The 13,011-nt window shown below is 37.5% G+C and overlaps 1 protein-coding gene across 1 annotated transcript; it reads left to right on the top strand.

Moving 5' to 3' along the window:
• Positions 1–1,628: 1,628 nt before the first annotated feature.
• LOC121735529 lies at positions 1,629–12,574 on the top strand. The gene is made up of 4 exons (XM_042126744.1): positions 1,629–1,762; positions 3,671–3,840; positions 4,245–4,378; positions 12,452–12,574. The coding sequence occupies exons 1-4, from the start codon at positions 1,683–1,685 to the stop codon at positions 12,530–12,532; spliced, it is 465 nt and encodes a 154-aa protein (XP_041982678.1). The 5' UTR covers positions 1,629–1,682; the 3' UTR covers positions 12,533–12,574.
• The last annotated feature ends 437 nt before the right edge of the window (positions 12,575–13,011 follow it).

Below are 13,011 nucleotides of genomic sequence, written 5' to 3'. Positions count from 1 at the left end.
CGGCTCGGCCGGATAAATAACACGTTCTCACAGAAAACAGGCGTGAAACAGCGCTTGCACTGTGTTTCGCCGAGTGAGTGAGTTTACCGGAGGCCCAATCCCCTAAACCCTACCCTATTCCCTTCCCTACCCTCCCCTGTTACCCTATTCCTTCTTAAAAGGCCGGCAACGCACTTGCAGCTCTTCTGATGCTGCGAGTGTCCATGGGCGACGGAAGTTGCTTTCCATCAGGTGACCCGTTTGCTCGTTTGCCCCCTTATTACATAAAAAAAAAGTATATTATGTAATAATAACCTCCCACGAGGTGTTCGGCTGTCGGCGTGGGAGTGGTTTACTTTATCTTCCCACACATTCTCATTGTCTCCATTGCTGATGTTCGATGGTAAAAACAATTTATGTATCGGTCGCGGACGTCGCGGACAACAAGGCCCTTGCGGAGCCCTATGGCAATATTTGAGAAAAATTAATAAAATGCTGTGCGGTGTGCAGATCCTTTTTAAAACACCTGCGTGCATAGACTTATTTATATATACTGCTACGTGCGACAGCAATTAGTGAAAAAGGCATAAAGTTAATATACCTAGCGGAATAAATAAATAAATAAATAAAAATAACTTTATTAAACATGTGAAAGGGACAGAACGCAGCCAGAGTTAAATAGCAATAAAACAAGGAATTCAAGTAAATTGACATGACGCATACAACATTTAACTACCTACTTAAAATTAAACTCGGTTATGGCTGTGCAATGCACACACCGCATGTTTAAAGGGGTAATCCACTCAGGCATCGACCGCGGCAAGCCGTGGCTACTGATCTTCCGTGGCCCCCTGTCAGTCTGTGATCCCACAAACGGCACTCTCTTATAACTTATAAGTATACTAGCTGTTGCCCGCGACTTCGTCCGCCTTAACATAATAATATAATATAATAACAAAGTTCGATAATTTTCCCCTTTTTGTGGTTCCTTATACAAAGGTTAAAACGGGACCCTATTTAAGCAAACATCAAACGCAAACGTCAATAAACTTTCATGTTTCTAACTCAAGAAATGACGGACTTTCATTGAAATTTTCTACGCCAATTTCACCGCTTGTGGGTAAAATTACCAGAAACGCTGTATCCATTCATTTTTAATCAGTAGCACAAAAATAAAGTTTCATGTTTCTAACTCAAGAAATGACGGACTTTCATTCAAACTTTCAACCCCAATTTCACACCCTTGGGGGTAGAATTTCCAAAAACGCTGCAATACCTATCCATATCCATATCCTATCCATGCAATAGAGCAACAATCTCGAGCTGTCGAACGTAACCGATATTGGTTTTCATCTGTGTGAAAAATATATGTACGTATACACTTACACAAGCATGATTGAACATGAATTCTATGAGATTAAATTGTCAACGTGCCGACTGGACGTCAAAAAAGAGTGCTGCTGTCATGTATCACACGTCTCATTTTACCACGCAGTTACTGATAGTGACATCTCGCTTGCTCGGGCCTTTGTTTCTCTATTCCGCTAGGTATATTAACTTTATGGAAAAAGGTGAAACAGTCAGAGACAAAACTTCATGTCAAAATTTTATCCATGGCTGATTGATTTGATTTTGACGTATTTTGGACGTACTGACATGAAATTATAAGACGTTTCTGTAAAATAATGTAAAATCAAATAAAAATGGGTAAAGTACCATCCCTTGTGTACAAGGACTCCGACGATGAGGGTGTGTACAACAGAGACTCCAAGAAGAAAAAGTCGTAAGTAGAAACTGTAAATCGTCACGGTAGACCTTGGACTCATCACCAGCTCATCGCAGTTTCAGACAAAAGTACCAACTCATCATAACAGAGAGTACAGGCTTATAAAATTTTATAAAAACGAAAATGCTTCGAGAAGTAAACTTCAGAATGGAAGATAATAATTAATTATTATCTTTCATACTCTCTGAACTCTTACTTCTCATGCTGCTCAACCGATGTATCATGTAAGCTAAAGTTGTCATGATACTTTGGGTAGGTAGGTACTAGGTAGGTACCCAAACAAGTTATTAGGATAGCTGGTTTTATGCTGTCAAAACTATACGTATCCCTCAAATCTAAACGAAGCCCGGCGCAATGTAGAAAATAAAATGCAGACTTAAGACTCTCTTCTCTTTTAACGTCTTTAAAAAGATTCCGTCTGGTTCTTATGAAAAAGTTACATATTAAACCTTTAAATGTTAATAATAAATGAGATTAATCTGAATAACTATTAAATCTATCCATATAATATTATAAATGCGAAAATGTGACAGACTGACAGACAGACGTCTGTCTGGAGAGGAAACAGAGAGAGAGGAAACAGACAGACAGACAGACAGACGTCTGTCTGTCTGTCTGTTTCCTCTTCACGCCCAAACCGCTGAACCGATTTTGCTGAAATTTGGTATTGAGATACTTTGAGTCCCAGGAAAGGACATAGGATAGTTTTTGTCCCGGAATATGTACGGTTCCTGCGCGATAAACGAATTTTGGCGCAACGGAGTTGCGGGTGTCATCTAGTTTTATATATATATATATATTGATATTACACATTATAATAATAATAATAATAATATCTATGGACGCCTCACACCACGTCAGTCTGGCCCCGTGGTAAGTACCTGAAGGACTTGTGTTACAGGTACCAGACAACGGAAATATATTTTATACTTTTATACTATACATATATTTAAGATTTTTATTATATGATACACGTATTTAATACACATCCATGACCCAGGAACTTTTGAAAACTTTTTTGTTCCTTCGGCGGGATTTGAACCCGCGACCCCCGGCTTGAGCTGCCAACGCGCTCACCACTGAGCCACAGAGGTTGTCAAATATAATAATTATTATGATATATCTATAAGAGTTCCTCAGAGTGGCGTCTGTCGTCTGCTAGTCAAAGGGAATTAGTAACGGGCGGATGGCCACCGCTTGTCGTCATCGCCAGGCGTCACTTGAGTTTCTTTCTACTTTATACATTTTTTTTTAATCTCTCGGTTTTCTTCGTATCTTTAATTACTTTTGCCGTTTATGATACAATTTTCAAAATTATTTTCTGGTTCTATAGGCAATATTTGAGTATATAGGCCGCATTATGTATATTATGGTTAGACAAAAAATATCGTAACTGGTAATATTCAGTGCCGAATATATCTTATATTTTTAAACGAGCAATTCTTGTATATATATAATTGGGATCTCGGAATCGGCTCCAACGATTTTCATGAAATTTAGTATATAGGGGGTTTCGGATAAATCGATCTAGCTAGGAATCATTTTTAGAAAATGTCATTTTTCTCGTGTTTTATCGAATACCGAGCAAAGTTCGGTCAAATAGCTAGTATTTTTTATGAGAGTAGAACGCTTTCTTTCCGCCGCCGATGTACGTAATTAGTAGGGCCACAGGGTCCATGATAGGACGCTGTCGTTCGCTTTGGACGTTGCCGCCCTTAGGTCGTGGCCTGTAACGACCAATTTAAAAATTTGTTTTCAAAAAAACATGATACCTACGATTTAAACATTGACTACAATAAGAATATTGACTTTTACACTGTAGAAAGTCAAGATTTTCGATTACTGTAATATTTTAGTATGTGGAATCTACATTATAATTTTTACATTGTCCTGCGATGTCCACAGCAAGTCTCTAAAGGAGAGGTTCCGTGGGCGGTCCAAGTCTGAGCCGGACAGGGCGTGGCGCGGCCGGCGTAGCAGCCATAGCAGCGCTACGAGCCGTAGCAGCTCGCGTAGCACCACACCCACCAGACCGCTACGCGGGATATTAAAACATACGGACCATGCGTCTTATTGTAAGTTGGTTTATATTGATGTACAATTATTTTGATTTTAATGAGCTGTTGAATATTAAGAAATAATATTCAAAATCGTAGGCAAGGCAGCGCTGCAAGTTTTTTTGGTTTCGGTTAAAAAAAACTGTTTCGGTTGGGCACTAAACATTATGGGCTGTCGAGCACTTTTAAATCTTAGGCAGATGGTGGACCTACGTCGCCTTCATAATTTGATCGGGCTATAATATATTCTGTCAAGCCCAGTCTTCAGACAGACTGGTTTAGCAGAATCAAATAATATAGGTCAAGCCACCACAAAAAGATTCGGATGGTTCACATGTCAAAGCATTTTTACCAAACGAGTAAAAGTTTTACTATATCTATCTACTTACTTCCTAATTAATAATGACTATCCACATATCCAGCATCCGACGAAGAAAGCTCGGAGAGTGTGGAAAAGCTGCCGGCACGCTGCGTGGTGGGGCGAGTCCCCCCCCGCGCGGGCGCCAGGCCCGGCCGCGGCGCGGGACTCGCACTCGTTATACGACGGAACCCCATTGTAAGTAGACAGTTAATATTGATAATTGAAGTGTTATTAGTATTAACTAGATGTTCCGCGTGGCTCTGCCCGTGTAAATGAGGAATTACGCGGAAACCGTACGGTTTTCTGCATAAAAGTATGTCTACTATTATGTCCTAACTATCTCCTTCCCGTGGTCTACTTTTTTTCCAAATTTCATAAAAATCGGTCGAGTAGTTCGTTCAAACAATAGTAAAAAACTTTGTAATATCTAGATTTGCTTTAAGTCTGTAGCTTGAGGGCATTTAATATTGCAAACATACCTATTAGTAAATTAATTGGCTAACTTGACTTCAGAATACATTTTATTTTGCGTTTAAATACCGTCCGATACAAAAATGATGGCATAAACTTTAGAGATATGAAACTTGGGACCCGACAGTATTACTCCTAACTTTCGACACTAATAACGTTGAGACTTGAGAACAATCGTCTCTATAGATCCTGAGGCATGACGGTAGGTCCGGTCGAAAGATCGATTGGCCGATCGGTCGATTGGCCGGTCGTCCGGTCGTATTCCCCCACAACGACCCCGCATCGAGGGCCAGTCGATGATTCCCTCAGAATCTGTCAATTGCTGCACGATATTTGAGTTTGTAGTCTAAGTGCTACCTGAGAAATGACTTATTTCGACCACTCAACTTAAATCTTAATTCATAATTATTATATTTATAACAATGTTTAGAGTACTTCATAGTTACTTATTGAACGAAGAACGAACGAATTACTTGAGATTTTCGTTACAATGGCCTAAATAGTTGGATTGTGAGGTACTTGGCAGCAATTTGAAAGCGAATAGCAATTAGAAAGCTACTTAATAAATTAACTTACTTACCTATTAAGCAATCTCTAATAATTACAAAGAACTTCGTACCATTCACCTTATTCAAACTGGCAGCTAAGTTAGAACAAATAGTCTTGGAAACATTAAAGATATTAAGATTTTAAATTAGAAAAGTTTTGAGGTACCTAATTAATATTATAATTATTATATTACGCAATTATTAGGTAATATCAAAACTTTTGCCACGGCGTTGTTAATTCATGTAAACCAAGAAGTTTTAGATATTATCAGATTAAGTGTTTGTGGCTTTTGTACTCATTACCAAGTTTCAAATAGAAAAGTATTTAACTAAGATACTATTTTAATTGAATGTTAAAAATGTATCTTAGTTAAATCCTTTTCTTCAAACTACAATTGTTGATATTATGTGAAAATCCATGGGATTATATCCAACCACCATACTCATCATCAAGTGTAAAACTTGGACAAAGTAAACTAACGTAAACCGACGCCCATTTCCTGGGCTATAGAAGTTTGCATTAAGTATTTTGGGTAGCCGATGACCAACCCGGCTTCTATTTGTGGTTCCGATGTAAGTCGAGGTAGTTTTGGATGGCCCCTGGATAAATTATTAAGGGCATCTGTACCATCGATATGTTGATAACTGAGTTCACAGACATCATCGTTTGGTATGCATGGGTTTGAATAATTTCTTGATTTGATTGGGTATTGTATTCTGAAGCAGCCTCCGTGGCTCACTAGTTTAAATACCGACGACCGATCCGACGACGGATTAGAATAATCACTATTGTGATTTGTGACAAGTTGATAACGTTTATACGAGTAATAATATTTATGCAATTAATATTACTAGAGATCGCCCAATGGTCGAAATTCGACCTTAGTTTCAACGACATTAGGACTACTACTACTTTATCATATTTTTTTCAACTCTTGTCCCTGGGACTCGGCTGATCTCAGACTGGCCGTGTAAGTATTGTCTAATAGTATCTCAGATTCAATAAAAAAAAAAACTATAATTCATTTTCAATTTGTTACCTTGTTGTCAACAGACTTCAACCATAAATAAAAGAGTATAATTCGTATGTATAGTCACTTGTCACTCAAAAATCTGTCATTTTTCCTAGTGTGTGTGTTGTAGTGTGTGTAATGTTTTATTTGTTAAAAAAATGTATGATAAAAGCATAATTTCAAAATAATATTAGCTCGATGCACTCCTTCACGATATAAACTATAACTGTGCAAAATTTCATTCACCTACGTTTCCCCAGTTTTGGTCAAAAGGGATACAAAGTTTTTGGCTCACGTATTAATATATAGATAATATTAATTGCATAGATATTATTACTGTTATTACCGATTTATAAATCCAGTTATTACTCTAGCTTCCTAATTTCAAAGTAGGATGCATTTTCCATTTTCAAAATACGCCCCAATTATGTTAATTCAAAATTAGAACACGGAATTAGAATAGCCACGTTCGCGCCATAATTTATAGCGGCTGAAATAAATATGGCGACTATCGACGGGAAATGGGATTGGCGGGAGGCTTTCACGCCGATAGCACCAAAGGGGCTTTTAGGCGCATTGGACCGGGATAGGAGTTAGAAAAACGCCCAGCGATATGCATTCCGGGAAATACGGAGATCCTAGATAAATGCGTGAAAACTGAAAGGCACTTGGGGAAAAAGTTTCACGTGTGATCGAAAAGATCTCTTGATACAGCGTACTGTTGAGATAAATTGATGCATAGGGGGATGGCGGACCGACGTTATTTGGCCTGATTGTGTCTTTGTGCCTAGCTGGCAGTCAATAACATTGGACTGCATAACCCGACCAAATAAAGTAGGTCTGCTATATTCCGAATCCGAATAATTTTCTCTTATGTTACATAGGTCTCAGAATAATATTGTGAGTGGTCCATGCAGATATACAAACTACAAGACAAACATTTTTCATTCTCACGACATGTATCTAGTTTAATAGTTTAGTATGTGATGTGTGCAAAGTGCACTTCCAAACAATACATAGGTATTTTGTTCTTTATAATTCATGCATAATATGAGTTTTCTTAAATTGCATGCCAGTGGTCACAAAGGAAGGTCTTCCGACCGAGCGAGCTGGTATGCTCGGCCAGGCCAAAGCCCCTGCCGCGCTTAGAAAACTTACAATAGCGCGATGCAGGATTATGGTGAAATTTGGTCCGCCATAAAATATATTTTGTGTTTAAAAGAAAAAATATTATTAAGGTTAATTATGACCGATGATAAAACTTAACCTCACTTTGTGTCTCGATATGCTTCGTATTCAATATACAACATAATGAACAGTTAAAAACTGAGAACCTCCATTCCTTCATTAAATTCAACTATGAATGATTGAGAGAAATGAATGGACCTTACCATCCAAAAGCGTTTAAAAGTTAGTTATAATGTTCTCTGGGGACTAATCCCCATAACTAACAGTTATAATAGTCTAAATGTGAATAAATCGTCACTAAAACGTGTCAGTGGTGCTCTAAATCATTAAACTAATTCAAAACACCTATTCGTTATGAAACACAAATATTAAATCGCTTGTGAATAAGCTGCGCTCGAATTGTGTGAGCTGGGTAAGCTAATATTGTGCTAATAACAGCTAAATGTGCGATAGTGTAACGCATCATACCTATATCTATACATTGTTCCGTATAAGAAAATTCATGAGGCTCGGACGCTTACCCATATACAAATCACAAAAAAGTAATTGCTCTTTCAATACTTTCACAGTGAACTCTATTTAGGGGACACATACAAACCCTAGTTTAGTTTTGTTACACCCTGTTGATACTCATTCCACACATAGGCTACACATTTGTCCCGTGTCCGAGGAAACAAAGATGGATACCGACCGTGTAGACGCTCCATAATACTTGCGAACAAGTGGCGGCCCACAAATCAGACTTACGGCAGATTCGGCCTTCGTCGATATTGTGATATGTTGCTCTGTATTTCGCTACTCTATATCCATTGTGCGGCTCTGCTGCTAGCTACTCTATGTTTTATGTGTATCTGTTGATAAGCTGCTAAGTATAAAATCCAGTTTTGTACTTGCAGTTCAAAACACAATTTGTTGCATGCCACAATGGGACCATAGATTTTGCATTTAAATAACCGCGACGAAACTGCATAGTTGCTGGACGTATATTTTATATTACAACTGGAGAAAAAATGCTATAGTTGCATAAAAATGCAAAAATGCTATATTTCTCTCTCTGTCTCTCTCTCTCTCTCTTTTTTTTGTAACTTCGTCCCATCCGGGTTCCCTTGACACCTCTCAAGTTTTTTTTAATTAACAAGGGTACATTGGAATGTATGTTTAATTGAATTGTGAAACGATTAGATAATATATTTCCAGCCGGCGCACGGACAAGGCAATCATCAGTGGCAGCGTGCAGATTGGTTTAGACGAACATGGACACGGGCGACGCGGGTTACTGATGGCATGCCACTAAATCGCTTGCTTTATACACATTAACAAAGTCTAAGCTTCAAGTAACTGTATTCAAAAATTCCTGATAGATTTTTAGATATTTAATCAAATAAATATCCCTTGAGTTTGTTGATGTTTGTATAGGTATATATAATTTAATGTTTCGGAGGTTTTTGTTGCTGAAAAGATTTAGAGGACCAAAATGACCGGAACAATTCTGATACAATTTTGTGTGCTTAGCGAGTGGTCTTGGAATTCTGCGAACATAGATATTTTGCACCTGAAGTGACACAAATAGCGCACCATTCTGTTTATATGGCAAAACAACCTTTTCCGTATCAGATAGTATTACTTCGACGCCAGAATTTTATACATAGGAATTTTAACCAGTTAATTTTAGTGTAAAATATACACCCGCTACAGCGTCAGCGCCCGCGCCCGCTACACCCATGATCACGGTGCTACATGCGGAGTGTTTGGCGCTAGGCTAATTATTATTCCGCCGGCTCCATATCGCAAATCAACCGTTCATTTGTACGAGCATATTTTCCCAGAAATCCGCGACAAGCCACTTTAAATTGCATTATAATTCAGTGAGCTATAACTTACTAATTAGTTTATTGATATTAATAATAATCTTATCATAAAAACTCAAAAGCAGGTCTTTTTATAAAACACGCAACTGGCCCACCACAGATTCGTGGTGGCATCTCCTGTGTCGCCAGGATCAACAGTGGTAACCGACTACGAAAACCCTTTGTTTTCACGCGAACTTAATTATGATGGAGATATCAGATACTATTTTGAGAACGACTATGTCGCTTTAAAATTTGTTGTGGCTTAAAACGGCACGATACTCGTAATGTCATCGTGGACGTCACAGACGTGACGACCTCTGTGGTTCAGTTGGTGGGCTATTGGTAGCTTAAGCCGGGGGTCGCGGGTTCGAATCCCGCTGACGGAACAAAAAGTTTTCAATGTTCCTGGGTCATGGATGTGTATTAAATATATGTATATGTCGTAGGATTATTTGATAAATCCGTGTTTTCGCGAAATCCCTAGAATTTTCGCGAAAATTCGATTTATCAAATCATCCTACGATGTCGTAGGATGATTTGATAAATCGAATTTTCGCGAAAATTCTAGGGATTTCGCGAAAACACGGATTTATCAAATCATCCTACGACATATATAATAAAAATCTTAAATATGGGTGAGGCCGCCAATTTTTGCTGATATGACGCAGAAGAAAAAAGCGTAGCGTAGCGTCACAGTAGCGTTTAAAGTGACGAATAATTGTTAAGGTGTTCGTACAAAACAATACTATATTATTTTTAATATTTATATTAAACTAGCTGTCCCGGCAAACGTTGTTTTTATTTCCGATTTCGCCCATATTCTTTTATTGAAGTGACTAAATAAGTATGGCATCATGGCAACGTCCATCGCTATCCCGTCACACAAAAAATGCATTCTGTCAATTCTATGTCAAATGTCATAATTGTACATTAAAAAAGTTTATATATTATTGTTTATAGTCTGTCAAGAAAGTCATGACAGGCAGGAAATTTTTTAAAGGAGATAAAAAAATATGAGAACTTTATTAATTCGAGATAAAAATGTGCAAGGTTATATATAAAATGTAATAAGCGTTCTCTGTGAAAATACAAAGAAAAAAATACACCTTATAAGCATGATTACCTTAGAAAAATTTCCCGCCTGTCATGACTTTCTTGACAGACGGGAATCATTTCATCGGATACCGAGCAAAGCTCGGTCAAACAGCTAGTTATGTTATTATTGTCCAAAGTTAGAGTAGAAATTTTTTAATTATCTAATTTTCCGCGCATTTTTAATTTTTTTTCTATCATATTATTCTTCTCCAGACAATAACAAATACATCAAAAAAAGAAATAGTGAAATCGGTCCAGTCGTTCAGGGGGAACGTCGTGACCACGGGACATATATATAATTCAATTATTCAATTATTTTTCGCGTCCAGCCCATTGTGTGGGGTGTCGTTGGATAGGTTTTTTTAAAATATTATGAGTATTCACAGATCATTTTCCGATTTAGGGATCCGTTTGTGAAATATTACGTTTTAAAGTGGAAAAAATCGTTAGAGTCCAGTGTCCCCCCCTTCTACCAGCTAAACGGTTGCTTCTGGAAATGTGAAAAAATTCACGAGAGTAGGAAATATACTGAATTTAAAAGCAAAATTATCACGGCTAAGAAGACTTCATAAGTTTTTGAGTTATAGTCGATCAACTAAAAAAAAAGTATTCGGCGAAATATAGCGAAAAGGGCGAAATAAAGGGAAGGTTAGTAGTGTAAAACACGTTACAAATGTACATTCATTGACCATACAAAAATTACCAAAACTAGCGGTACTACGGAACCCTATATTGCGCGTGGCACGACACGCACTTGGCCGGTTTTTTCTTCTAAAGCTTCCATACCTAAGTATTTATTCATATAACAAAGTAACTGTCCTCTTGTTAATTCCCTTTATTAATTTCGAATGAAATCCATGATTCTAAATATCAATATTTCGACAATGGAATCTTAATAGCATCCAAACCATTAATTTAAATTATTATTTAAGGTCGACCACTAGGCGACCTCTAGTTTATGTAGTTAAGTACTTTACCTCTAGTTATTATTGCATAACAAAAAGTGAAAAACCATTGGATACCTTTATTTGGTAGCGTTGAGGAATTGGCGAATATCTAAGCTGCTGGTGACGTTGGAGCACCAAAATGGTAGCGAATTACCTACTCAACGCTACCGTAGCGTTGAGAAAATCATCTTATCTCTGTAAATAATACACAATGTGGTTTGTATTATAGCCCTAAACATGGCCCTTTTGACTACTTACATGATGCATTGATAGTTTTATGTGAAACAGTAATACTTACATTTGTGTCACAAAAAAACTTCCTGAAAAAACTGAAAAAACTGTGTACACAGCCCGTCTGAGGGTCGAGAAATGGCGGATATTACGAGATTTTCCATAGAATACGTAAAAACTCAGCGTTGCCACCTCCCGATTTTACCTTCCCTAACACCGAACGATAATAATAAATGGGTTTTATTGGTGACGTTTAAAAAGTGGGGTAAAATTGATGTTTCTAACGATTCATTTGATTTTAAAAGTTTATAAAGAAAGTTATCTTAAAATACTATAAGAATTAGATGAGGTTTATAGCCATTTATATAAGGATTCATAACATATCCGATTTATCTTCAAATCTGCCATACTTACTGCTACAGCGACAGTTAAGGTGCACCTCTTCCAAGGCGGATTGTATATTTTAAGCTATTTTCTTACCTTTTTTTATGTTTAATTGTAAATATATTTTTAGAGTATTGTTTGAACCGAAATAATTCTAATGCATGCTTGAGTGCTTTGTTTTCTGCGTTAGAAGCAGTTTTCGAACATACGATAAACACAATACTTTTTAAAATACAAAGGGCGGAGCAAAAATTGGCGGCCTCGCCCATATATGCATAGTATAAAAGTATTAAATATATTTCCGTTGTCTGGTACCCGTAACACAAGTCCTTCAGGTACTTACCACAGAGCCAGACTGACGTGGTGTGAAGCGTCCATAGATATTACAGGTCTTTGTAGCCCTTTACCGGCTTGCCGTTGGCCGTTGCCGTAGCTATTAAATTAAAAATGCCTGCATGATAATTATGATACTATACATCTTGATTTCCTAATTTACCACTTGTTCATTTGACAGTAGTTAATTTAATTATGTTATTTTCAGAATTTCCCAGCGAATAGCGCCGGGCGGGACATGGCTCACAAATCTTCTTTCAAGCGCCTCGCTCGGAAGCAGTCATATTAGCTGTACAAATAATTTATTCAGAAAATAAAAACCTATTTATTACTAGATATGTTTTATTTGCAAATACAGAATGGATCTTCTTTTATCTTTTAAGCGTAAAACGTACCATTGAGGAAATTGATTCCTAGGCGTCGTCGTCATTTGGTCGGGTCATGTCAATTCAATGTAATTTGTGATCTTTCGGTTGGGTTTGACATAACGCGACCTAACTACGTAGGTCCCCCATCTGCCTAGGAATCAACATCTCTAATAGTACTAATATTATTATTGTTGGGCTATGAACGGATTGTGATGGGTATGGTATAATAAGTTATCTTTGCCTATGGATTACATCTAGACTCTAGACTACTATATAATAATTTAGGTGCCTGTAGAATACTACAAATTATATTTTTGCTGACATCCATACTATGACACTACACTATTTTTCAATTCATACCAGCCGCATGCATCCTGATCGCCGCGCTGGGCAAAGATCA

Source organism: Aricia agestis, chromosome 1, assembly GCF_905147365.1.
Source record: "Aricia agestis chromosome 1, ilAriAges1.1, whole genome shotgun sequence".
Taxonomy (NCBI): Eukaryota; Metazoa; Arthropoda; class Insecta; order Lepidoptera; family Lycaenidae; genus Aricia; species Aricia agestis.
Note: the sequence above shows the minus strand (reverse complement) of the source record. Positions and strands in the feature narration are given on the sequence as shown.

Bases quoted from the DNA above. Each gene is read 5' to 3' on its own strand.
- LOC121735529 (XM_042126744.1), top strand. From the start codon at position 1,683: ATGGGTAAAGTACCATCCCTTGTGTACAAGGACTCCGACGATGAGGGT. The intron at 3,841-4,244 runs GTAAGTTGGTTT...CCACATATCCAG, and splicing joins TACGGACCATGCGTCTTATT to CATCCGACGAAGAAAGCTCG. The intron at 4,379-12,451 runs GTAAGTAGACAG...TGTTATTTTCAG, and splicing joins TTATACGACGGAACCCCATT to AATTTCCCAGCGAATAGCGC.